This window comes from Megachile rotundata, chromosome 10, assembly GCF_050947335.1.
Source record: "Megachile rotundata isolate GNS110a chromosome 10, iyMegRotu1, whole genome shotgun sequence".
Classification (NCBI taxonomy): Eukaryota; Metazoa; Arthropoda; class Insecta; order Hymenoptera; family Megachilidae; genus Megachile; species Megachile rotundata.
In genome coordinates this window covers 13,359,955-13,387,078 of record NC_134992.1, presented here as the reverse complement: position 1 = coordinate 13,387,078, position 27,124 = coordinate 13,359,955, and the positions used below count along the sequence as shown (strand labels likewise).

Genomic DNA, 27,124 nt, shown 5'->3' with positions numbered 1-27,124 from the left:
AGCACTAAGAGAACGTTATACACACTCTATAGAGAATCAACAGAATCCCAGATAAATATCTAAAATCCTTATTCTATAATTAGATATTCATATGTGAATCTTTATTCTATCTTGTGCATGTTAAAAAGAAAAAACTTTTATTCTATTAAGTTTTTTTTATCTATAAATATATGAGGTATGATTTTGATCTTTAATTTGTGCTATTAGGTCAAGTTCAAGCATAACCCCAATAATATTATAGATGACAACGTTAAATTTAAATTGACTAGTTGCTTCAAAGTTGTACCTTGTACACTTTTATTTTAACGAGCAACATTAAACTTTTACCAAAGTTTCGTTTTTACTAAGATAAAAAAAATTATGAAATTATTTATCATTTATATAATTCTTTGCTATTAATATTTAGAAAATTATGGTGCTTTATAAAAAAGAAGTAATGTAAAATTATATTAAATAGGTAGTTACTACCTTGGCAAAATACTTTATAAATAAAAGATTGGTAAGAAATATGTGTGCACGACTTTTGACATGTCCTTTGTGCTCACAACCAGGTTTTTTAACACTGGATGCATTGCGAGCAGGATTAATAAGTGTAGCAACTCGACCTCTTGTGTGTCCTGTGTGTAATGAAGTATTGCTTGGTATTGATAAACTTACTATTCATTTATTTAGTCATGCTATTAATTTAAACAGTAACAATATAACAGAGTTACCAAAACATATCAATGTTGTTAATAGTAGTATTGAGTCACCAGCAATACATAATCAACAAAATACTACTACTTTTCAAGATTGGAATGTATTAGAAACACAGACTATAGATTCAAATAAATTAGAAACTAATATTCAGAATAATTTAAAATTCTCACAAAATTTACAAAATACAAAAACTGAAGTTCCAATCTTAAACTCAAAAGTTTTTCCTCAAAATCAGAATACATCGCCAAACCATGCACCTCAAGTTGCATTTCTATCAGATCAAATTTCTGAAAATGAAGAAATAAATACAATTCATGAAAATAAACAAACATCAAAATCAGAAAAAGACTCTCAACAAATGTTGCAAGAAACAATAAAATTAAATTATGCTACACAGTATTACAGTAATAATAATATAAAGCATGTGAATTATATGCAAAATTATTCTGAAATAGACCATGAAAATACCCAAACCATGAAAAATTGGATACAGAATCAAAATTGTGAAGAACAAATGACTATAAATGAAAATTTAGACAAAAGGGGAAAATCTGTAGAAAATGGAGAACCTTGTGCTAGTGAATACAACTATAATGAACAATCAACAACAATGAATAAATTTGTAGCTAGTACATCAGTTTGTGTTAATGTACCACTAGAAAAATATAACAATTATAAAAATATACAAGATAATTCATCTACCACATGTAATAAAAGTCAGAATGAAAATCCTGACAATCAGGAAATATTGTCTGAATTAAGACTTTATAAAAATGAATCAATGAAAGAAAAGACAGAACGTTGTAACATATGTGGATTTCATTTTCCTGATCATAATATTTTGATTTTACATAAACAATTAATACATATGATTAATGAAAAAGATTTAAATATTGTTCCTGAAAATTTGTTGAAAAACTATTCTTGTCACTTGTGTTCTAAGATATTTAAAATGAGGGGTAGTTTAATGATACATATGAGAGTAGCACATATGGGATATAATTTGGGTAATTTATTAATATTATATTTAGATCATCATATTCAACATTTTAATGATATTGGCTAATGAATAATTTCAGGTTCATTGACTAAAGGTGGACAAATAGAATTCATACTTAATGAAAATAAATATAGTTGCCCTACATGTGGAAAACAATTTAAAAAGGTAATTGAAATTTATTTTTCACTAGCTTTCAAATAAATAAAATGCATTTATCGTTTTAGGAACAACATGTAATGCAGCATTTAAAAACTCATGAAGCAAAACAATGGGAATGTGATGTATGCAGTAAAATGTTTACAACAAAGTATTTTTTGAAAAAACATAAACGATTACATTCAGGGGAAATGCCTTATAAATGTAATATATGCAACAAAACATTCACTTTTCAACAGTCATATCATAAACATAGACTATATCACAAAGATGATAAACCACATATGTGTACAACCTGTGGCAGATCATTTAAAGAATTATCTACTTTACATAACCATGAACGAATTCATACTGGAGAGAAACCTTTTGAATGTGAAACTTGTGGTATGTTAATTTTCTATAGACATTACTGAAAAACATTATGAAGCTTTAGAATAATGCATGTTTTGTTTTCAGTTATCATTAACAATTTAACATGGATTGTTCTATTTGTGCAATGTATGTATAACAATTCTGTGGTTACTGATATATTTTTTATAAATACAGCTTATACTAGGATACTACTAAATACTATGATCACAAACTATACATTTCTATGACATGTATTTTAAGAAACAAATAAGATGGTACATAACATTAATGATAGTAAAACAGAAGTAAAATAATATAGAGCAATTTCGAATTTCTCAATAATATCTATTTTTTAGGAAAATGTTTCCGTCAACGTGTTTCATATTTAGTTCACCGTAGAATTCACACAGGTGTAATGCCTTATAAATGTACAACATGTGGAAAAAGTTTCAGATACAAGGTATGTTATAATTGAAAAGAATAATGCCTTTACAATTTCATAAAATATCCATTATTATAGGTAAGTCAAAGAACCCATAAGTGTTCAGTACAGCAGATGACAAATGTAAGCCAAACTAATAATACAGATCAACAATCTGTATGTCCATCAAATGCACAAAAAATAAGCAATGACCCATGTACAAATCTCCAAGAAAATGTTTTAGAAAAAAATCCATCAATACTAAATATTACAAATAATGAAGAAAACAAATATGTATTAATAATAAACCCTCAGGGTCAGCATCTTTTAACAAAAGAATCAGATATAGATAAAACACAAAATATTTCTAATAAAGATAAAAAATTTGAAGGGTACATTGGAATAAATGAAAAAAATGAAGAACCAAGGAATATATGGAAATCAGACATTCCTAATAGTCCTATATATAAGAAAGCAGTTGAAACTACTAAAAAAATATATTCAAAAAATGAAAAACCACTTAGGGATGATACAAATCATTTCTTTTCAATGGTAATGTCTCCACTTGAAAATGGATTGTCTTCACCCACAACTGAAATGGAGCACTTAAGAGTATCATCTCCTACACAAAAGCAGGACATGTTTAAATCTTATGATAACTATAGGTGTACAACACATGAAATAGAAATGAATTTGATTAATCCAAATATGGAACAAAATTTTACTAATACTGAAAATGATACAAATAATTTACAGACTATCAACGAAGAATCTCTAAAACAACTACTGTATGGTATTAATGAACAATAATTATTCATATAAATCTATAGAAGTTATATTACTAGTTCTGTCACTTTAAATAAAACTGAAAATATTTTTAAAAAAATTTACTTAGCACTGTAATATAGTTAAAATCTATTTTTTAAATACGTTAAGGATTATTTAAATTGATGTAAACATATCGTACTACTATGACATCTTTAAATAAATATCAATTATCCCTTACTGCACGAAATTTCCTCCAAAATGAATACTATAACACAACATAAACCTTCTTTTTTCTTATTTCTGTTGATGTTTATAAACCTACGATAAATTTTGGTTTATATTTTAACGAAACATAGCCACAATATTACTCGATTGAGTTATCAAAAATAAACATGCCTACTCAATGATGGAAATAATAACTAGATGACAGTTTGTGCAATTAGATAGCCTAGGGAAATTTTTAAACAGAAGTGTCAGACCTTGTGACAGCTTGCATCTGCCTTCATGGTTATACATATACACGGTGAGAAGAAATAAACGAACAATAAGCACTGCTAATGATGTAGTAAATGCCCTGCACAAAATACAGTAAAATAATGACAGACGAGAAAAAACCACATCATTGATTCATTTTTGATTAACAAATTAAAATATTAATAAATTTATATATTTAATCTTTGATTCAAAATCAAAGGTAGCGAGGAATATTCTTTCTACTACACTTGTTCTTGTACAAAGGAAATTTTCGTTGCATAAGCTTATAAAATGAAAGAAATATTATACTCAACTATTTTAATGCATCTATAAAATATATGAATACATATAGGAAAAAAGTATTTCATCTAACAAATGCCGCATATTGTAATGAACGTGAATTAAAAATTAGAAAATTTTCTGTTCACTGAGTATATATTTTCAGCGTCATGATTATCATAAGAGCGCATATGTACTGGCATAGATTTTAGAATATGTAGAAACGAACAGAGGTAGGACTATAGGAAGTACTCGTCGCCGAAATCAGTGCAATCTTTTGTGAAATAGAATATACAGAAACAATGATTAACCAATTTTTAATAGCTATCTGGAGAAAATAGACGAGGAAAAAAAGACATTGATCAGTTATCATTCGAAAGACTTTATTTTGTAACTACATGAAAGCAGACATGCACTTTGATTAAATCGAGTGGAATAACTTGCATCGTGTGTAGTTCCTGGTTGAAATATCGTAGCAGACGACGCTCCGATCGACTTGACAGTACAGTCTGTGTTTTCACGTGTTCTCTCGCGGATCGTATTGCGTAACTGGAGTCCGACTTCCAGGGAGGAGCTCCCTTTTTCGGTAAGTATCTATTAATAAATTAAATAAAAAATCATAATGCATCCAGTTATTTCAATTCATATAATAATAGACGCATGAAAAATTTGTTCCATCGGCTGACCAGTAATGTTCATTTATCACAAGCTGTTTTGACATTGTTTGAGAAATATTTTAATTTATTAGCCAATTGGATATTACTGAATAAGGTTCTCAACCAATCATAATTGTCATATACATACTTGTCAAAAGTGAACAATAAAGCCAGAAGCCAAATTTGTTATCATATCATAATTGTGGTGTTTACAGATTTTATCATGAAAAACGTTTGGTTGGAATATAGATTTATATTTTATAACCTAACGATAATTTAAATCTAAATATTGTTCAAAAGTATACGAATCATGTGTTATTCATTAACAGAAATCATATGTGCATTGAATAACCATTTGATACTTTTGCGATTTTGCTTGTGTTTAAGTTTTTATTAGGTGTACATAAAAAATATGATAAAAGCTTCTACGCATGTTGCAACGTTGCACGACATAAAATGCAACGTACACGTATGGAACATGACGTTGATCATAATATTATCAGTTTGAGTGTGGAAATTAATAACAAATATCCGAAAGTTTGTGACTAGTTCTATATTGTAAATAAGGAGAAAGTAAAAGTTGGAATTTGAAAGAATCGTAGCAAGATGGCTATTCGCGCCGGTTTTGCCACTGTGTTGTATTATGAATTGTGATTTTCTTTCATACGACCACCAAGTTTTAGTACGCATGTATACTCTGTTCAAGGAAATACCCTACTCAATTCACGCAGCTCATGACTAACTTCAGTCGACTACTCACCATTTGATCAAGAGTTGTTCTACTGCCATATGCGTTCCTCTTCGCCGGTCATATATGCAATGGATAAAATACGTTAATAGCTTGAAGAAGCTTGAACCAGGCATTACCAAATGTGGAAATTTGGAGTTTTAAGGATTTAAAGCTGTCAGAATTTGGAGATTTGAAATTTTGGAAATTTAAGAATTTGAAAATTTTGAAATTTGAAACTTGAAAATTTGAATCACGGAGTGTACACGCTCCGCGTCGAGAACATGGTATGGTCGCATGCGCGTTGCTCTTGGATACGAAGCGTGTTCAAACCAATCACAGCTGACATGCGCAGAACGAATGAAAACTTGTCGTATGATGAGTATGCTCTCTTGTTGAACAGAGTATACGTTAACTCTGTGTGTGACGTTTCCTGATGGGGGCGGAGCATCCTCCAGCTTCCCAATTCTAACCAACCCGATCCCGATAGCCATCGCATTCCGCTGATTTGCTTCAGTGTGCCTCGGTAGTGCATTCGGTGCGTTTTTTGGTATGTGCTTGTGCACATAGCCACTCACCAACTTATGTGCTTGCGCGAGAATCCATTTCTCTATCGTATGTAACGGGGAACATTGTGCTTAGAAAAATTATTAACTAGGGGACATTTTTTTCGCAATGCCTTGGGCATATTTTTCTGACATTCAGGTAACTTTTTCTTGTTACTTCGGTTCTTTTTTTTCTTCATATTGGGAAGTCCCGTATTCAAGTAGGATTCTCTTTTTCGAAGACCTGAACCTGAGGTCACACGGTGACGAGAGTGGAGAAACGATAGAGAGAAAGAGACGAAGAAAGAACTCGTCCTCCATTACTTGTTCATAAGCAAATGGTGGCTTGCTCGCTTGCTCGCCTTTGTTATAATTATTTACGTCTTTCGTTGAATCCCAAAGGTGTACCGTGTCTATTCGTGGCTTTGTTACAACCGAGTAATCCTAGTATTCTTAGAAGACGTTCTATGATGTCAACGGCACAATTTCGTATTGCTTGTAATATTATAAACGGATACCAGTTGTAGTGTTTGTTATGATTGTTCAGTTCGTTACTATCTCTTTCAACCGTGGAAGAAAACATTAATTGCGTATCACTTCTTATGTATTATTTAGCTGCATTCTTGTTATCCGAGTGTGCATTGATTTAACGCGTTTAATCATAATAAGTTGTTTCCATTTAATCCGCTTTGTCTGAAACGGAATACATGAATATTTTTTGTTTTCAATATATTAATTAAAAGTAGGTATAAATATATTTTTATTATATTTGTTAAAATTGTTCAAATATATTGTTACGTTTAAGCAAATGTCTTTATACAATGGACGTATTTTTGTTCGATATTTGTTATTTTGTTTTAAAATATGTTATTATATGCATAAGAGATAAATACATGAATAACAAAATAATTTATATTCATGTAAAGTTATCTAGAATTAGTGTCTTCAAATTGAAATGTTCCAAACAATATAATATGTTCTATAAAATCATATAATTGGAAATTAAATTATTTATTAACAAATAATTATTTATTTCACATTTTCAATTTTAGCCAAAACTTAACTAAAGATAGATTACAGTTTCAGTATTATATAATGTATATTGTATCAAAGATTCTATGAGCATTTTGATTGTAATTATATCTTTAATAGATTTTATATAAAAATTTCTTATTTTTTATGTTATGTATAATAACTAATGAAAATGTTTTTTTTTCCATAGACAGAATAGTGGCATGAGTCGATTAATCTATGGCAGATCAACAAGATCAACTATCAGGGGGGTCTGTAGAGACGGCCAATGCTTCAGCAGATACCTCTAAAGTTAGAGGGAAGAGCTCTAGCAGTGGTAGCAGCGGTTATAGAAAACGACAAAGCACTAGTTCTATTCCAGTCACTGTAGAAGAAAAAAGACGTAGACAGACTATTGGTGACCCAGAATCATCTGTAGATTTTAATACTTCCGTGTGTCAACATTCGAGTGATTCCTTCAAAGCAGAAAGTAGAACAAGAGGTGATCGTAAAAGTCATGGCAGTGGCTTAGAATCATATCTAGGTAATTATATTTGTTCCAGTTATTGCATAAATGAAAGATATATGGTTACATAATTCGGAAAGAATTTAGTTTACCTTTAATTTTTAAATATGTATTAATTATGAAACACAGATACTAATTGGAGGGCTCCACATAAAGTTCAACAGTCGAATTGTAATATTAGTGGGAGCAGTACAAGAGTTCGTAGTGCTGCAAGAACAAGTTTGCCAGAATTAAATTTAACGGCTATTGACTGTGTTGCTTCAAGGACTCGTTCTCGTACACCACAAAATCCCCAAGCCATATCACAAGGACATAATAGTTACGATTTATCACTATCCAGTGATTTTAATAACCGAGAAGACTTGACGTATAACAGTTTGGTACCACCATCGAGTTCTACACCTGTTACTAGTCATCCATCCACATCACGAGGAAGAGGTTAGTTTATTTATATTCCATTTATTAAAAAGTGTTGGTTGCAATGAGATGTGTTGTGTGAATTGAGTGAATACATAATACAATAAAAATATTAATCAAATCAATTTTAAATATTTAAAAAATATTAATAAAGCATTCAAGATGTATAAAAAACACTGATAATAACAACAATAATTAATAATCAAACATTAACATTTTATACTAATTGTGATTATTTATATTTATTTTTTGGGCAAAAATTGGCATTTGCATTCAGTAAAAAAAGATAATTACTTTTAATTTAGAATTTTTTCTTATAAAATATCAATAAACTTATGATTTCATGTATGCATAACTAATATTATTTTATAATGTACTTATATACTAACAGTTTATTATTTTGTTAAATTTTATTATTATGAGTTATAACTTCCAATTGTTAATAACAATTATAACAATCAAATTTTAAAACTTACAACAAAAATTTTGTTTTTGAAATTTGAATTCTTTTAAAAACTATGATATTTTTGTTGCTTTACTACCAGTAAAATATACTTATTTTAAAACAATTTTTAAAACAGCTGTTAAAATAAAAAAACAAATGATTAACAATACTTGCGATGATCTCATAAAGAAAAAATTCCCCTCTTAAAATTAAAATCAGATTAATAAACTCTTTATTTATACATAACTATAAATTACTTATATACAAATGAAATAAATTACAACAGTACTTCTGATCAAACAAACTTATAAAAAACAATATTTTTAGTATTTGAAATATATACAATAGTGTCACAGAAACTTAGTGCTATGCTTAATTCAGTGTCATGATCAATTAAAAACACTCCTTATTTTTATATCATAAAAGTGTGTTTTGCAACCTTCATTTCTTGAAGCAGTAGGCTAAAGAATAGGGTAGTAAAACTAGGTTTTGATTCACAAGTATCTTAAAATTAAAGAAAAAAAGTATTACCAAAATAAGAGTCATAGATCAGACTGTATCATTAGGCCTGAGGATGAGCGAATGTCTGGAAGGATTTGTGTCTGCTGTCAAAGCACTTTTTCCAATATCAACACAAACGTATCATCAAGAAGGTAAGCCTAAGGAGTACACACTTCGTACTACATTTTTTTACCCTAATTTTCTCTTGTAAATTCATGAGTAGATATCTTTAAATGAATACAAGTCACTATAAATCTGCTCTTTAAATTGGTTCCCTATATCCATATGCAAGTATATTATATTTAATGTCAGGTCAAATTGTTTGAGTCAAATTTGATTTATGCATGACATTATTTCTCCAGACATATATGGTAAACATGATTCTGATGCAACTATACAACATATTTCAACTACTTCAGATTTCTAATAAAATTAAATATATGTGTGTTCTAATATTATTTTGAATATTTGACAATTTATAAATAAAATATTCATAATATAAAGTATAAACGATACTCATTTAACTTATGTGTAGGTGTAACACATAAATATAGTGTATACCACCTATTCTCATAGTATCATCTTGTAATGTATAATATAGTACTTTGTTTTATTTAGTTCCAGTCATCTCAAATTCAATAGAATTACTACAAAATTAAGACATCATATATTATAATAAGTAATGTCTATAAATACAATGAAATAATTGCATTAAATATGCACTTATTTTGTAAAGTTTTTTTATGTTCTTTATATGTAATTGATAAATACTACCAAAACAGTGTTTTAATTTTTGTTACATAATATTAACATCTTTACTAATATAATTATTATTTTCAGTTTTAAAAGTATTAAGTGTTTAAATTTCTGTATCCAAATGTGCAATTAGTACAAATTATTTTTATTTAATTTAATGGATGGATATCAAATTAATAAGGTAAATATTGTTTATTTGTAGTAACGTTGAGTAAAAATACATATTTTGTATATGCACTTTGACAAAAAAAAAAAGATATAAGTACATTTCTAAACTTCATACAAAAGTAAATAAAATCTTATATACAAATAGGGAAAATATAGACAAGCAATGGTACTTTATTTTCTTCCTAATATCTTTTGACATAAAAATAATAATATTTGATAACTTGATATTAATTGTGCTTTCCATTCATTATAATTGTTATCAATTAAATAATGCCACATATATTTCTTTTAAATAATTTGTTGTATAAACTTAAAAACCTTTAAGACTAAAACATACACATAAATAACAATTTCAAGCATTTTTGTAATTAGCTGATAACACAGTTACATGTGTGATCAAATACATTTCATATTTGTACATACTCATACCTAGGAAGAGATTTTTTTACCATATTTAGTTTGATAAAGAGTTATTTAACAAAAACCTGATCATTTTTAAAATGATAAACAGTATGTGCTATATATTTATTTAGGTTTAAAAAAACAGTGTGTTTCCATAAATATATGTAATGGAAATATGTATATATTTAACAGAAATAAACTATAGATTGCACTAAAACTGATATAAATACTGTATTATAAATTCATAAACTGCTTATTATAGATTTTTAACTTGTAAAAATGCTTGATTCTTATAATTATGCACAAAAAACATGAATAGTTTTATGTGCACTGAAGCATTATATATGTATGTTAGTGTCTCTTTCTCTTTCTCTCTCATCCCTCCCCACCCTTCTTTATTATCAAAAATGGTAACTGACCTATGATGAAACTGAAATTTTAGAATATCTAAGAATCATTACAAGTATTATAATCGATTTTTGCATTTGTATCATAATAATAATGCTTTAATATTTTAGGGTCAAAATCTCACGGTGGTACAACCTGCACGAATAGCAGTACAAGTAGTCAAGTTCTGAGTGTGAAGTCCAGCATCAGAGTGGGTAACGCAGCCAGTAATTCTGTGGAGAGCGGTGGGGGGGCGTTGGCACATGACGGGGCAGGCACTAGTGGCATCACAACAGCCACTGCCAATCCATCGGTGTCTGCCTCTGCCACTGCCAACCCTACACACCCTCATTCTGCGCACAGGCATATATTACGTTCTCGCACAAAATTGTCCAGTGAACCTAAAGAACTGCCAACTAATAACAAAACTTCAGGAAAACATCATAAAAAAGATACTACAACGGGTACTTGTTCAAGCTCCAGGTAATTCGTCTATTGAACGTGGTAATGTTTGAATACTAACGTTGTCATATTTAATGCAAACTGTAACATGCGTTCTATCGGTACAGACACCGCTCTTCATCACGCGCAAGAAAAGCAGTGATAGAAGGAGGTTCTGGAGGAAGTGTAATGTCAGGTACTGAATCCGTCACAAATAGTGCCACTCCAACATCTGTATCATCTACAGTTCCTGGCAATCAATTAGTATCAACCACCGGTGAAGACGAATCTGCCTCTACAGCTACACCTGCCACAGGTAAGTTTCCCCTTTCGTTTATAAAGTGTTCCGAGTGTAGTAGAATATTAATAATACCCAAATTTCAATTGGCTCAATAAGCAGGTGGAGGTCCATCCGGGATGTCTGGTACTACTGGAGACAGTGAAAGTGATGATGGTGAAGTTGGAAGATTACAAGCATTATTGGAAGCTAGAGGTTTACCTCCTCACGTGTTTGGTGCATTAGGACCGCGAATGCAACATTTATTAAATAGAAGCATGGGTGCGAGTTCAGCTGCCAAAGCGCAACAGCTTCTGACTGGTTTACAAGCTGTTGATGACGAAGGAGAACAGTTGCAAGCTGTTATCGGAATGGGTGAAATTCTCGTCATGGGAAATGAAGATACCCTAGCTGGTTTTCCCGTGAAACAAGTGGTTGCAGCATTAATTAATTTACTTGGAATAGAGCATAATTTTGTGATAATGACACATGCATGTCGTGCTCTCACTTACATGATGGAAGCTTTGCCTCGATCGTCGACAGTTGTGGTTGATGCTGTACCAGTGTTCTTACAAAAATTAGAATCTATCGAATGTATGGATGTGGCTGAACAGTGTTTAACGGCATTAGCAATGCTTTCACGTCGTCACAGTAAAACCATTTTACATGCAGTATGTATTTCGAATTCATGATAGGTCTAATGTGATACACGTGCATAAACAGAGATATCATTTATCATAATTTATTCGTTCTTTAGGGAGGAGTGTCAGCTTGTTTGAAATTTGTTGATTTCTTCAACATCACTGCTCAACGAGCTGCATTAACGATAACGGCAAATTGTTGTCAAAATCTTCACCCTGATGACTTTCACTTAGTGGTCGATAGTTTACCTTTGTTGACAAGTAGACTAACGAATCAAGATAAAAAAAGTGTTGAATGTGTTTGCCAAGCATTTAGTCGTTTGGTTGATAGTTTTCAACATGATCCTGTAACTTTACATAAAATTATCAATGCAGAACTTCTTCAAAACTTACAACAACTGGTAAGGGAATTCACTTCTTAAAATAAGTGTGCAATATTTCCTTATATTAAATGTTCGTTTTTTCGATTTTTTTATATTATAGTTAATGATTACGCCACCTGTCAATAGCATTGGCAATTTCATAACGGTGTTACGAATGCTTTCTGTGATATCAAATCGCTGTCCTGATTTGGCACAGCTGCTTCTGCAACAAAATATTGCTTTTACGCTAAGTTATCTTTTAACTGGATCATTAGAAGTGAAAGCAGAAGATGTAGAACTAGTACCGCGATCTCCACAAGAGTGGTTTGAAATTACTTGCTTGATCGAGGAACTGATGCCTCCATTGCCAACAGATGGCATATTTAGTGTAAATAGTTTACTTGAAAGGACCAGTAATCAACAAGAAAACGTTCATTGGGAATGGCGTGATGAAAGACACTGCTGTCATCCATTTAGTACTATTGATTCTAGAATTATTGAGGTATTATTTTAATTACAGTTTATTGAAGATTATAAAAAAAACTGGAAGTATCGTAATAAAAATACTCTTTTCAGATGGCATTTCAGAATGGTGAAGATGAAATCTGTCTTTCGTCTTTAGGACGAACTTATACGATAGATTTAACTGTGATGAAACAAATTAATGAAGACATTGGGGTAGCGAGAAGCATTTTCCGCAGAGTGAATACACACCCCACAGAAGGAAAAAGTCCTACTTGTTCATCCAAGTAAGAATTAAAAATAATTTTAAACCAATTTTTTTAGATGAATATGTTTTATTGAATTATATACATTTTTATAGCGTGGATGTTGTACCTCCGGTAATTGAAACGAATGAATGGTTAGTGTCGTTCATTCGAACTTTATTCTCTGTACTATATGAAGTTTACAGCAGTTCTGCTGGGCCTGCTGTAAAATGTAAATGTCTTCGGGCTCTTTTACGTATGGTATATTATGCTTCAACCGATTTACTTAAGGTAAAAAATACTTGACAATGTGATTGTTTTCAAGTAATTACTTATTGTTATCTAAACTTCTTACATCTGTTGTCGTTATTTTAGGATGTTTTAAAGAACCAAGTAGTTTCATCACATATAGCGGGTATGTTGGCGTCCCAAGATTTACGAATTGTTATTGGAGCTCTACAAATGGCAAGCATTCTAATGAAAAGGCTCCCACAAGTGTTTGGAGTACACTTCCATCGCGAAGGAGTACTACATCAGATACGTCAACTAGCTGATCCTGAAGTACCTCTTGGTGTTTCACCACCTAAGTGCCCTTCTGGTAATTTATTAAATTCAGTGAAATCAAATATAATTATAAAATAAAAAAGAAAAGTAAGTTGTATTTTATACTTCTATATTTTCTAGGTACATTACCAAGTCCACAGCCGGGTCCGTCTAATACATCGCTTTCTCCCACAACGATGTTCTCTTCTACTAATGCCACATCCCCAATTGCTTCTCCATCAACGAATGGTAATATACTATTCGGTACAATTGCAACTTGTCAGCTGAAGCCAAATCTTTCTGCATCGATGGAGTCTCGCGCAAGAAATGAATTAAATTCTACCATAGATGATGTAACTACACCACAAAGTGCTCATTTGTAAGTAAACATTAAAGAATCTTCAAGCCATTATATAAACGGTACCAGGCACCAAATCTTTGTTATTTATTAGGAGAATCGGGGATGTCCTGAAAAGGAAAAGACAAAACAAGAAAGGGCGGTTTTCTAGATTAGGTGGTACTACACCACAACAAAATCAACAACCAGAATCACTTTTCACTGGTTTCGCTCCTAAAAACAATCGTTTCTTAGGAAATCTTAATCCTGCTAGATGGGGTCGAAAATCATCATCTTCGAGTTCTACTAGCGATAAAAGAGATTCAAGTTCATCTACTAATCTCTCAAAACCACCGAGTAATTCAAGTTTAACAGGAGGCAATCGAGATAAGGCTAAAGCATGGGTACGTGAACAGGCTGCTCAGTTCTTGTCACGATATCAAGATGATGCACCTTGTACACATCCTGCGATGACAGTCCTTTCGAGACTTACTGCTGCCATACAACGGTTACAATCAAATGTACGTATATTATGACACGAACAATGTGTAATTTCATATTCATCAAAACACTAATTGACTATTCTATAACACAGGAATTAGATGAAATGTTATCAGCGCTTACTGAGTTACGAGATATTGTGCTTGAAAGTGATATATCTCCGTTTGAAATGAATTATAGTGGTCTCATTAAGGCTCTGCTCAACTACCTCACTACTACAGATGCTCCTGGTAATCGTTATGATCGCCTGCGTATGTTTTGGAAATTGTTTGCAGAATCAACTGTAAGTGAAGCTAATTAACTTTTACGATACAGTTTATATTAATGATTTCTTTTATAACACCTTATTTTTATATGTACTTGTAGATACAGCAAAGCAATAATGTTATGGATATTAATCCTGGAGCATTTGGTGCTCTTGTAACAAAGCTGAATAGTTGCGTTGCCCAACTGGAACAATTCCCTGTGAAAGTACACGATTTACCAGCCGGATCTGGTGCTGGCCGCGGCGGTACTAGTGCTCTGAAATTTTTCAATACACACCAACTTAAGGTACAGTATAATTTCTATGTAAGTAGCATAAGATACATGGAGTATAGTTCATTATTATTGTATAGTGTAACCTGCAACGACATCCTGACTGTAATAATTTGAAACAATGGAAAGGAGGTACCGTCAAAATAGATCCCCTTGCGTTAGTACAAGCAATCGAACGTTATTTAATGGTTCGTGGATATGGTAGGATAAGAGAAGCGGAATCGATGGTTAGTGATGATGATAACAGCGAAGACGATATAGACGATACTTTGGTAATATTCATACGTATAATTTTAAACAGTTCAGTATAAATAATTAATATTGGCATTAAATTAAGTGTATTTAAATTTACAGGCAGCGGTAGTTATAAGTCAAGGATCAGCTAAACATAAACTTCAGTTCTTAATTGGAGATGAAGTACTGCCTTTCAACATGACTGTTTATCAAGCTGTTAGACAGTTCGGTTGTTCTGGAATTGATCATTCTGAAGCAGAAGCTGACGGTGAACCACCACTTGGCCATGATGCTGTATGGGTACAAACACATACAATTTATTACAGGTACCTATATTTCATCATTTTCATTACTGAACTATAACCAGATTTAACAGTAAATGTATTTACATCAGAATATATTCTTAAATGGTTTATTCTGTGTACTTTTAGGCCTGTACCAGAAGAAGAAACTACAACTTCGCCAAAACCAGGATCAAGTACACAGGGTAGCAGCCGCAAAGGCAAAGGAAAAAGTACAAAGATCAGTTCAAAACGAAAAGAAGATAGTTTATGGCTTGAAGGAGTAGTGCCACCACAACGATGTCCACTTGATCCTTACTTATCCCCCACTTTACCGCCTTCGGTTACGATCACTGATGCTTCATTAGACGGTTTATGCTTATTGCGTCTTTTATATGCATTGAATCGTCATTGGAGCGTTTTATTCCCCCATCTAAAGAATATAAGCTTACTTTCTCCGCAAGATTTCATCAATAACAAAATAGCTGCAAAAGCAAGTCGGCAGCTACAAGATCCTTTGGTTATTATGACTGGAAATTTGCCTTTGTGGTTACAACAAATTGCTACAGTCTGGTAAGTATTAAAATTAATTTCAGGTTGACATTAAGTGAGCAATATGAAATAAAAATGTGTTTTATTGTTTTCAGTCCATTCCTGTTTCCGTTTGAAACAAGACAATTGTTACTTTATGCAACATCATTCGATCGAGATAGAGCTTTACAACGACTTTTAGATTCTGCGCCAGAATTATCGGGATCAGATAGCCAAGAACGTGTTACTCCCCGTTTGGAACGAAGGAAAAGAACTATCTCGAGAACTGATATTCTTAAACAGGCCGAACAAGTTATACAAGACTTAGCATCTAGCAAAGCCTTGCTTGAAGTGCAATATGTCAATGAGGTTTTTCATATAATCCTAGTTTTAATAATTTTCATAAAATCTCATATGGTTTAACACAATGTTCTTTTTTAGGTTGGTACTGGCCTTGGACCAACACTGGAATTTTATGCTCTAGTCTCTCAGGAATTACAGCGTGCTGATCTTGACCTTTGGCACGGTAGTTCAAATTCTACCGAAACAGGATACGTTAATGCTCCTCATGGACTTTTTTCAATGCCAATCCCATGGAGTACTAAAGTATCCCATCTCGCGAAACTTAAAACAAAGTTTAAATTCCTTGGAAAGTTCATGGCGAAGGCGATATACGATTCAAGAATGGTAACATTGTTCTAAGTGTTAATTAAATATATTCTTGAAATATCAAGTATTTTCATGTTCTTAATGTCATATATTTACAGTTGGATTTACCATTCAGTTTAACCTTTTATCGTTGGCTATTGGGAGAAGAACATACATTAACGTTGGCTGATTTAGCGTATGTATGTCCTGATGTACATCGAACTCTTGTTAGACTACAAGAAATCGTTAGAAAGAAAGAGATGATTGAAAAAGATGAAACATTAAGACCACATGAGAAAGCACAACTAGTAGATTCATTAAATTTAGACGGTTGTCCGATTTCGGAGCTCGGTCTTGTTTTTGAATTACCAGGTTATGAGAATATTGAATTGAGGAAAGGAGGAAGTGATATACCTGTCAATATTTATAATCTGGATCAATACATTAAGGTGTGGTTTAAACATTTTGAAACAGCTGTATACGTAACATTTTTATTGTCTTGCTTAAAAATTTGTTTTCTTTCCAGTTGGTAGTACATTGGTTCTTGTACGAAGGTGTCTTCAGACAAATGGAAGCTTTTCGAGAAGGATTCGAATCTGTATTCCCGCCATCACAATTGAGACTATTCTTCCCTGAAGAACTTGAAGCCGTGTTTTGTGGACATGCACAAACAGGTTGCCAGTGGGACGTGAAAACACTTTTAGAATGTTGTAGGACTGATCATGGATACACTCCAGATTCCCGTGCTATTCGTTTCCTGTTTGAAGTTATGTCAAAATATAATAGTGAAGAGCAAAGGCAGTTCATCCAATTCGTCACAGGTTCACCGCGACTACCAGTTGGAGGTAAATATGTGATATATTGCGGTTACTATTGATAGAAGGTTTGGGAAATTTAGAAATTTTAAAATGGAATTTTTATCTTCGCAGGTTTTAAGAGTTTAACGCCACCCTTAACGATAGTGCGTAAAACTTTTGACCCCTCAATGAAAACGGACGATTTCTTACCATCCGTGATGACTTGCGTTAATTACTTAAAACTGCCTGATTACACAACGTTAGAAATAATGCGAGAAAAGTTGCGAATAGCTGCACAAGAAGGACAACATTCGTTCCACCTTTCCTAGAAACAGATGGAAAACTGGCGCGTCATTTGCTCTTTTGCTATCGCATTGTCCAGGTTGAAACTAATTATCCAAACATCATTTAAAATACGTTTAAAACTACCTGTGTTTTGTTTAAAACTCAGTAATCGCAAATTTGCACTTTATACGAATATTTTCGGAGATATCTTTTTTCTTGATTTTAGCAACAGTTCATTTAAATAAATCCTAATTTGATGTTTATGTTTTTACTTATAAATTTAGATTGTGATATGTTTTATCAGAAAAAAGAAGTGCAAAAATGATATTAGCTCTGTCATATATAAGTTTCCTCTCGTGGTATTACAGAACTAGGCTATAGCGTGAATGCAGCCTTGTTCTAGGAAACTTATCTTTAATGTGTTACAATAATTAATAAAAGCTGTAAATATAGTTTAATATGCGCAAATATATATAAATACTTTATATAATAGTAACGAGAAAATGATATTGCTATGAAACTCTATACTAATTAAATATAATTTAGTCTGAGGGGACGTCTATTAGATATAAGTGAATTTTATATCAGTGGTGCATTTAGCATCGCCATAAATCGCCAATCTCATGCCTCACAATTTGCAAAGAAATCACGTTTTGAAATCAGTAAGCGAGTGTGCGCTACAAAATAAACTAGCTCGTGTTTCATTAAAGGAAAGAAAGAATGAAAACAACTTCAAATATAAACACGTGTTTATTAACCATCATTTTATTTTCATGATCGATCTCTTGTGTTCGCTGCTTAATTTCCAGTGTTTATGAGCACTGCGCGAATTTCACGTGCAACACTCCTATATTTTAAGTTTATTCGATGTATCACCAACTAAACTTATTTGATATTTTTATTCTAGGTAAGATAGTCCAATTAATACTTTTAGCCGTGTATGAGTGCAGCCAGCATCGCCAGACAGTGTCACCGTAATGATCGAAGAAAATTACTGTCTTATATCTACTCATTTACAGGCAAAACATCTATTTATGAAAAAAAAAATGTACGAAAAATGTATAATATTGAAATAGAATGGATATAAAGTCAGCGAAGCTGGTGTATCAGATGGATTATACAAGGTACATTACTTTCTTATATCTCTGTAGAAATTGTGATTCTGTACGAAAATTGTGAGAATATGAACTGATCAAAAGTAGAAAAAAAGATAATATGCGATTACTTGTTTTACAATTATATTGTGTACCATTGCTTAAACTGATCAATATATGTATACATCACTTTCTGATTTTTAATTTGATGTATGTGAGAGTTAAATGGTGAATTGGCGATTACGTTAATTGGTATTAAATAATCACCATTCTAAGCTGACTTTTAAAATAAGCCTACAGTGTTGCTTTAAAGCTTCATTTCAACCTTGTGACATTTCTTTTTTCTTTTTAGCAGTATACTATGAATTTATTTAGTGACTACAATGATACTGTTATATTTCGTAATTTTACATATTTTATTATGAACTATAAAAACATGTTACACTTATATTTTTTCATTACATTTTTAATACAATAGTGAATTATAACTGGTAATGTATACACAAAATGTAGAGAAACAAAACTTATTGATTGAACATACAATATGCAAGAATTCGGAAATGCATTGCATAATGTTTGATGGTTTGGTTGGACGGACTAAACCTGTATCAATATTATAAGTAAAACTTATATTTATATCAACTCATTAGTATAAATGAAGATTTACTTTTATTCAACGTAGATTCTGTTTCTTCGGTAGCTTTCAATAAATGAAAATATAAACATGTTGCTGAAAAAATATCTTTCCTAATCGACAATATTTTGTATAAGGTAAATATTATATTATTAAAAACAATTTCAAATTACATAAGATGATTTATTTAAAAAACAAAATTATTTTCTATGTATAATGCAACACTTCAAAATTCAATTCCTGATTATTTCTATTATTTTATGTTTTTCTTCTTTGCAATTATCACAGTCCCATGTTTTTTAGGAATCTTAAATTAACATACTTAGCCATCCTAATATGTAGCATACTCCACCAAATGGTGTCACTTTATTGTAACGTTTATCACCCGTAAGCGCATAATAATAGCAGCTACCACTAAATAAGATCATGCCCGACAGCATAAATGTGCATGTCTAAATAACATATCAATAATTAGTATTATATTTTTAATTTTGTTAATATCTCATCAACATACCAGGTAAGGCGATCTGCAAAGAGGTAATGCTAGTATCACTAGCGAGTGTACCAAATGATATCGACTTGCAGTGTCGAATATTTTTATTAGTTTCTCGTCCTTTAAATGTGGTGCTGAAATAATTAAACAAAAATAAAATGGATGATTTTTTAAATCGTTTAAAACTAAAATAATAAAAAATATATGCGATGTCGATCTTACTGTGTGCACCATACGCATTAATAACAACCGCAGATGCTCCACTTAAAGCTGCAATTTTCGTAAACGGTCCAGCAGCTGAAGCTAATTTCCACAAAGGTGACATTGTCGCTTCCACTTTAGGTTTAGAATTTGTCTAAAATGAGTAGACTCATTTATTTAATTATAATTATTTCATACATAGATAAATATTTTATTTTGTAGTCATGAGTTACAAAAAAAAAGGTAAATTTTTTTTTAGAATTGTATATGCCGTTACTTACATTAGATATTTCCAAAGGATCGCGTTAAATATTAAAATAACTACATTGCATAGATAATAGATAACACAGTGGTATTTTGTATTAAATCATCAAATCTTTTTTGAGTATACATACGAAATAAGTAGATCAATAAAAATTACCATTTTCGAAAATGGAATATCGAGACAATGCAACTTTGGATTTTTGATACATTTGAATTTTAGGACTTTGGAAGATAGCAGTTTTGAAAGTGGTTCTCAAACCATAAAAAATGAGAATCCCTGATTTATAACAAACAACAACAACATAACAAATGCAATAATAAAAGCTACAACAATGAAGTTATAAAATCTTGAAATATTTTTATTCGCTCATATGTATTAATATTCTGTAAATGTTTATTAACTTGCATTATATTTACATAACCACGCAAACAAAAATTAAAAAATTTTCAATGTGATTGTGCTTAGTGTTATACAATACGTTATAATTTTTTTTAAATTTTATATACTGTTTCAACTATTAAAAACTGTCGATATTACCTGCACATAATAGCACGTGCCGAACCACCTTAACCTTTTATACGTATATACGAATATGATTTACTGTTGTATTACTAAATGATATTTAAGTACATTATTTATTAGTTTGAGTTTTTCAAAACTTAAAAAAATTAGAACAGTTGTTTTTTTCATATACAAATTTTTAGCAGGTATGTATATCTTACCCGTGTCACGAATTTCACTGCTCCTGTTGCTGCATCTAATGACAATTGAGCACCAGATAACGCGTAATTAAGAACACTTTGCATCTTATCTTTTTATTTATTAATATATTAAATAACCACTATATGTATGGTGTTAACAATTTACGTATTACTGCTATTCTTTATTATTAGGGGCTCCCCCTGTCAGTGTTATACTTTTAAGGCGGTTTTAATGTTCTTACACTAAATTGTATTTTATTCGACAATGCGAACAAACCGGCTGATAGGTCGTGAACTTACGAAACAGGATTGATTTGCTGGAATACTTCATGTATTCTATGGCGCCTTTCCACATCCACAGTCAGAACAAGAATGCTTTTCGGCGAAACATTGACCGCGAGGTCACTAATGTCCATGGCCTTTGAAAACTATTCATTGACATTTGTTCTTGAAAAACTTATCCTTGCGATCAGGAATGCACCCTGACAAAACGCCCACTATGACCATTCACATTTATACACGCCTTAATGTTCCATATGGAAAATAATACGCAAACTATATATACGTTCATAGTTTGCATACATCAAGTTATATATATTATTTCATTGTTATTTTGTAAAAGTGCTAGCTCTTAATAGATGGGGTACAAAATTAATTGTCTAAAACAACCACATTTACATAAGTAATTATTTTTATTTCAGTTCATGTTTATACTGCAATACATAACAGAATTTGTTTCATCCAGATGTAATAGTGTACTTATTGATTGAATAAAAATGCCGGTCTATTATTGAATTTATGTTGAAGTGCTTGAATTATGATAAAAATAGAAATCTAATGTTCTGAATGTACTGTTAAATCAATCCAGCTGTAAAGAAAAGAGTAATATAATAATTAGTAATGTCATTATTGTTGAGAATATAAAAATAAATACACAAATGTAATCATACATGTAGGAAACTTTATGATACCGTACCTTTTTGAAACCAATATCAGCAGCGTACTCCCTGAAACATTGTCTGCAAATATTCAAACCATATTTGCGGATCAGTCCATGCCTGTTTGCGCAAGCTCGACTACAAAATAGAAACATATTTCATTAAGATGTTAAAAATCAAAACTTCAACAGATTAAAGAAAAAACTTCTAATAGCATATACCCATGTGCAATTTTGAGGTTATAAATACAAAATTTAAGATTGTTTATTTGATCCAAATGTTAAATAATAATTTATAAAAATACGACAATACGTATTGTTCTGTATTTAATTTATATAATTATACCAGGAATTATAATAAAAATATTTCATTATTGAAATGCGTGTTGCCACGAGGTTAAATACACCGGACTTAGTTTATCGATTTCAGTTTACCGGTGCAATATATAATGAAATAAAAACTTGCATACGTACCAAGACCTAGATCCTTGTCCATACTTTCGTGGATGCGAATACCAAATGTTTTGGAAACCCATTTTTATCACACGAAGATCCTCTTAAGACGAACTCAAGAATCCAAAAGACATGTGACAATTATGTGCAACACAACGTTATGCGCAGTAGCGTACTCTATGGTCGCCGCTATCTTTTCAAAGTTTTCAAATTCATTCATATATACACATACATATTTTTACTAAACTTCTATTCACTTAATCTCATTATAAATTCATGTTTAAATGTTCATGTTCCCTTTGGTGTTTCCCTTCATGTTTAAAAACAAACGTAAGCATGTATGCTTTGTTAAAAACTGGTTCTTGAAAGCGCGCTAGCATTGGAAAAAGAACGATATAACGGGAATGATCACAACGGTACATTTGAAACACGAATCATTGCATTGTCACACATATAATATTAAAATTGTGTTCAGTCATGACGAATAAGGATGAACAAAAAAATGAAAATGAAAAACAGGTTTGTAAACCTAAACAAATGTCTATTGAATTATTTTTATTCACTGATATAATCTTTCGTTTTAGGACACTGTGTGTAACTGGATAATGAGCTTAAAAATGAAGACACTTTTAAAAGTGTTTCTCTATACCGTAGTAGGTCCATTACTCTTATATTGCCTGTTCTTTTCCCTTTCACACTATCAAGAACATTTAATCAGGATACACGCAAAAGTGTTCGAAAAAAAAGAGGGGAATCCACAGTATTTTATATACGCAAAAAGCAATGATACTGAATATTTGAAACACGTGTTTATCGTGTTAGAACGTTTGGGCTTCAAACGGACCTATAACAGCTCTAGTTGGGATTTATTGTGGGCACACGATTACCCGTTCAGAGTTTTAAGTTCTAACTTAAATAAATTACAAGCTCATCAGCGTGTTAATCATTTTCCAGGTTGTGGGTACATCACTAACAAAGTAGATTTATCCACGACAGAAGGACGCTATATTTTACCAGCATTTAAAATACCAGAACAACAAGACGAATTTTTAGAATATGCCAAAAAATATCCTGAGAAAATGTTTGTAGAGAAATCAAACGATCATCGAGGTATTAGCGTTAAAAATGTTGACAATATAAATATCACGGCAACAGGATCTTTCGTACAAGAATTCATACAACGACCATTTCTCGTAGATGGTTATAAATTTGATATAGGAGTGTATACTGTAATTACATCCGTCGATCCTCTTAGGGTATATGTATACAAAGGTGATGCTTTATTTAGATTTTGTCCTATAAAATATTATCCATTTCAACCAGACGTTTTAGACAAATATGTAGTCGGCGATGATTATTTACCAATCTGGAATGTTCCATCTTTAAAACGTTATTACAATGAATTAAAATTTTCAATGAAAGATTCGTTCGATGCATATGTAAAAACGCAAGGAAAGAATCCTGAAAAAGTCTGGCATTCTATTCATGAAGCAATTAAAGAAATTATTTTGTCGAAAGAAGGTTACATTAAAGAGGCTATGAAACGTTTCGGAAATGGAAGAAATTTTTTTGAATTAGTTAGAATTGATTTTGCTCTTGATGAAGATTTAAATGTTTATACTATGGAAGCAAATATGTCTCCGAATTTATCTTCAGCACATTATCCACCAAACCAGTTACTTTATGAGCAAGTTATATATAATTTATTTGCACTAGTGGGAGTAGGGCAACGAATCAGAAAAGATTCCTTGAAAATAAGGTCACAAAAATCTAATATCAAAATTTAATTTAATTATTTTTAACTTGCAGCAAAATAAATTTAGCTTGCATTTGTATTTCAGGAATGAGATGGAAAGACAAATGGAAGTAGCAGATAAGAATTTAATGGTTCTACCAGAACTATGCACAGAGTGTGATGATTGTTTTCGTGTAGAATGTCAACTTTGTGGCCCCTGTTTTACACCTGAAACTAAATTGATTTTGTCCCAAAGTTATCTTGAACATCAGAATAAAATGGACTTTCAAAGAATCTTTCCACCACTTATAGTAAGTATTCAATAAATACCAACCCATAATTTTGTCTTTTACATGAATATTGTTACTTTCAGACAAAAGATATGGTACTAAAGGATTATACATTAAGAAATCAGTTACTGATAAGATGGTATCAAGGCAAATGTGAAGTAGATCATTCATGGTGTTCATAAGTAGAACATTTTTAGTTTTAATATTTTTTACAAAAACCATACACTTTATTATAAATTAAGTTTTACATATTTTTAAATAAGTATCTAACAATCTGTAATAATATATTAAAAAATATTTGTACCTGTGTTACTGACAGTATATTACCAGCAAGTATACTGGTGTGTCATACATTTAGTTTGTATTAAGTTTTGTTTCAATTTTATGTAAATTCTTTTATTTTATTACTTATTATTTATATGTAATATCATAGAGTGTAAAAAAATAAAGATAAAAATTTGACTGTTAATTGCCTACAATGAAACAACATAAAAATGCATTTGGTACTGAATAAATTACATATTTTTTGTGTCTGTATCCTTCAGTTTACGACCTTTTTTCACTTTTGATTCAGGTGCATTTGGATTTGTACCTTTATAAAATTCCTTTAACAATGCCATTGCCTCATCGTTTTTGATACCTCCTACTATTTTTGTGTTTGAATTATAAATTTTTGGTACCTCAAAAACACTATTGCATCCACCAAAACGGTCATTTGCACAACCATATATAATATTGCGTACTTGCAACTGAAATAATGCTGATGTGCACATTATACATGGCTCAACAGTAACAATAACATCCATATCACAAAAAACCTTTTTATAATTCAAATCTTTTTCTTTACAAAACTTTAAAACTTGATCTATGCAATTTATTTCAGCATGTCTAGTTGCATTTCGTGTTTCATTGACTGTATTGCTACCTGTAGCAATGACTTCGTTATTGTATACAAACAAACACCCAACTGGGACTTCATTGGCTTTTAAAGAATACTGTGCTTGTTGCAATGCAACATCCATCCAAGTCAAATTATTCATTATAATTTCTAGTTATATCACTTTTAGTCTTTTAAACTTATAATACCATAAAAACACAACACATTAAAACATAAATAGCATAATTCACAAAATCTACTAACAAAACAAACTTCACAAATTTTTCATTCTTATAAAAAATAAAATGCCTTTTGTCTTTTTTTTTTAAGATACCCTAATGTAAAATATTTATGAAGTAAAATATTCAAGTAGACCAAACTCACTCAACTTTTTGGTTGCTTTTTCATCCCAATTTTTATTATTTGCAGCACGAGGGCTTGGATGTGGTAAGCATAATACCTAAAGATGCAATACAATATAAATATAAACCTACTTGTTATGAAAATAGAAAAGTATTAAACTAAATGTTTAATATACCTTAGCCTTCAGTTTATGAGATTTAACTACCAGTAGTGCTCGTTTTTCTGCATATCCACCAATACCAATAACAATTTCAGCTTTCAAAATTTTAATTGTATCTGCCAAGGTCTTGTCACAAGCAGTATGTAATATCTCCTGTTCCTTTCCCTAAAAATTAATGACATTTAATATATAAATTCAATTTTATAAACATTGTAAATATTGCCTTTAATTCTGCTGGTGTGATGTTACAGCCTTTTTTGTCCATTAATGCAATAGGACAATAATTATGTACATATGCATGTTTAAAAAATTTTTCTGGATTTCCACTTAATTCTTTAAACAGACCCCACAATCTTTTTCCACTAACTTCACTACGTTTACAGTCAAATCCAGTTACTTGTCTACTTGATTGTTCTTTAGCAGGTTTCCCAACAGGTCCACTAATATTTAACCAGTTTTTTACCATGTTTATTTCTCCAAACGGTACGCCAGTTTGAGACATACCCCAAGGACCAGGGTTCATTCCAAGAAACAATATTTTCTTAGTAGTATTACAGTATTTTTGTACATATAAAGTATGTATATTAAATGCATATTGAAGTGGACTATAAACATATTCTACAGGTAAACGGAATGTAAGTTTTCCTAAGTCATCTGCTAATTTCTTTTCGACTGATAATAATTGTTCAGCAATATCCTCATGTGCTATATCACTTTCAATCGCAATTTTATTATCTATTTCCGCATCATTTTCATCGGACACCTTTATTTTCTTATGATTAACGTTTTCTGAATCACTAATACGCCTTTTCCTACTTTTTCCTGAGTTTGACATCGTGTCAATTTATTCTTCAATTATTAATTATTAAAATCTGAAGAGAACTCTTTTTTCAACTATTCAACTTTATACGTAACGTATTAATATGTTTCTAAAAGTTATAATTTTTTATCTTGCCGGTTATCAGACACTCGAAACATACATACAAAATGAATTTTCTTTGCAGACACCTTCATATATGACAATGCAGCTGGTAAGCAGGAAGAATCTTGAGGTCATCAAATCATGCAAACTATCTCTCATTTCTTTGTTTACATTATTGTACATTAAAT

At 31.1% G+C, this 27,124-nt stretch overlaps 7 protein-coding genes and 1 long non-coding RNA gene across 17 annotated transcripts; 3 read left to right on the top strand and 5 right to left on the bottom strand.

Moving 5' to 3' along the window:
• Nucleotides 1-32: 32 nt before the first annotated feature.
• Nucleotides 33-3,632, top strand: LOC100878750 (uncharacterized). The gene is made up of 5 exons (XM_012289788.2): nt 33-1,706; nt 1,779-1,864; nt 1,924-2,239; nt 2,563-2,666; nt 2,727-3,632. The coding sequence occupies exons 1-5, from the start codon at nt 509-511 to the stop codon at nt 3,435-3,437; spliced, it is 2,415 nt and encodes an 804-aa protein (XP_012145178.2). The 5' UTR covers nt 33-508; the 3' UTR covers nt 3,438-3,632.
• Nucleotides 3,633-4,514: 882 nt separating this feature from the next.
• Nucleotides 4,515-5,795, bottom strand: LOC105663030 (uncharacterized). Its single transcript, XR_001096539.2, has 2 exons — nt 5,565-5,795; nt 4,515-4,742 (listed from the first exon to the last, which is right to left on the bottom strand). It is a non-coding gene; the product is annotated as an uncharacterized LOC105663030 (long non-coding RNA).
• ctrip (E3 ubiquitin-protein ligase ctrip) lies at nt 4,598-22,718 on the top strand. 10 transcript variants are annotated; one of them, XR_001096538.2, is made up of 25 exons: nt 6,036-6,236; nt 7,299-7,631; nt 7,743-8,051; nt 9,042-9,128; nt 10,821-11,172; nt 11,259-11,446; nt 11,528-12,078; nt 12,165-12,449; nt 12,532-12,912; nt 12,987-13,159; nt 13,234-13,408; nt 13,493-13,715; nt 13,802-14,039; nt 14,113-14,518; nt 14,593-14,781; nt 14,865-15,050; nt 15,116-15,307; nt 15,390-15,595; nt 15,701-16,123; nt 16,198-16,450; nt 16,523-16,768; nt 16,849-17,178; nt 17,256-17,574; nt 17,659-17,908; nt 18,719-22,718. XR_001096538.2 is itself a non-coding variant. In XM_012289796.2 (25 exons), the coding sequence occupies exons 3-25, from the start codon at nt 7,328-7,330 to the stop codon at nt 17,853-17,855; spliced, it is 6,213 nt and encodes a 2,070-aa protein (XP_012145186.2). In that variant the 5' UTR covers nt 6,036-6,236; nt 6,319-6,818; nt 7,299-7,327; the 3' UTR covers nt 17,856-22,718. The 10 variants fall into 10 exon arrangements, 9 of the variants coding, with proteins under 9 accessions (XP_012145187.2, XP_012145189.2, XP_012145190.2 ...); XM_012289796.2 differs by adding an exon at nt 6,319-6,818 and having other exon boundaries at nt 17,659-22,718; XM_012289797.2 differs by lacking the exon at nt 6,036-6,236 and adding an exon at nt 4,598-4,734 and having other exon boundaries at nt 17,659-22,718.
• On the bottom strand, nt 19,702-21,361 carry LOC100878864 (transmembrane protein 256 homolog). Its single transcript, XM_003705201.3, has 4 exons — nt 21,221-21,361; nt 20,255-20,387; nt 20,054-20,166; nt 19,702-19,991 (listed from the first exon to the last, which is right to left on the bottom strand). Exons 1-4 carry the CDS (start codon nt 21,302-21,304, stop codon nt 19,848-19,850), a joined length of 474 nt encoding a protein of 157 aa, XP_003705249.1. The 5' UTR covers nt 21,305-21,361; the 3' UTR covers nt 19,702-19,847.
• Nucleotides 21,873-22,772, bottom strand: RpS29 (ribosomal protein S29). Its single transcript, XM_003705145.3, has 3 exons — nt 22,611-22,772; nt 22,176-22,275; nt 21,873-22,067 (listed from the first exon to the last, which is right to left on the bottom strand). The coding sequence occupies exons 1-3, from the start codon at nt 22,670-22,672 to the stop codon at nt 22,059-22,061; spliced, it is 171 nt and encodes a 56-aa protein (XP_003705193.1). The 5' UTR covers nt 22,673-22,772; the 3' UTR covers nt 21,873-22,058.
• A 145-nt stretch (nt 22,773-22,917) lies between these two features.
• On the top strand, nt 22,918-27,002 carry TTLL15 (tubulin tyrosine ligase-like 15). The gene is made up of 4 exons (XM_003705146.3): nt 22,918-23,108; nt 23,174-24,348; nt 24,431-24,635; nt 24,698-27,002. The coding sequence occupies exons 1-4, from the start codon at nt 23,067-23,069 to the stop codon at nt 24,794-24,796; spliced, it is 1,521 nt and encodes a 506-aa protein (XP_003705194.3). The 5' UTR covers nt 22,918-23,066; the 3' UTR covers nt 24,797-27,002.
• Nucleotides 24,781-25,654, bottom strand: LOC100878972 (tRNA-specific adenosine deaminase 2). The gene has a single exon (XM_003705202.3). The coding sequence runs from the start codon at nt 25,652-25,654 to the stop codon at nt 25,130-25,132; it is 525 nt and encodes a 174-aa protein (XP_003705250.2). The 3' UTR covers nt 24,781-25,129.
• Nucleotides 25,759-26,849, bottom strand: Smug (Single-strand-selective monofunctional uracil-DNA glycosylase). Its single transcript, XM_012289813.2, has 3 exons — nt 26,238-26,849; nt 26,030-26,179; nt 25,759-25,951 (listed from the first exon to the last, which is right to left on the bottom strand). The coding sequence occupies exons 1-3, from the start codon at nt 26,847-26,849 to the stop codon at nt 25,841-25,843; spliced, it is 873 nt and encodes a 290-aa protein (XP_012145203.1). The 3' UTR covers nt 25,759-25,840.
• Nucleotides 27,003-27,124: the final 122 nt, after the last annotated feature.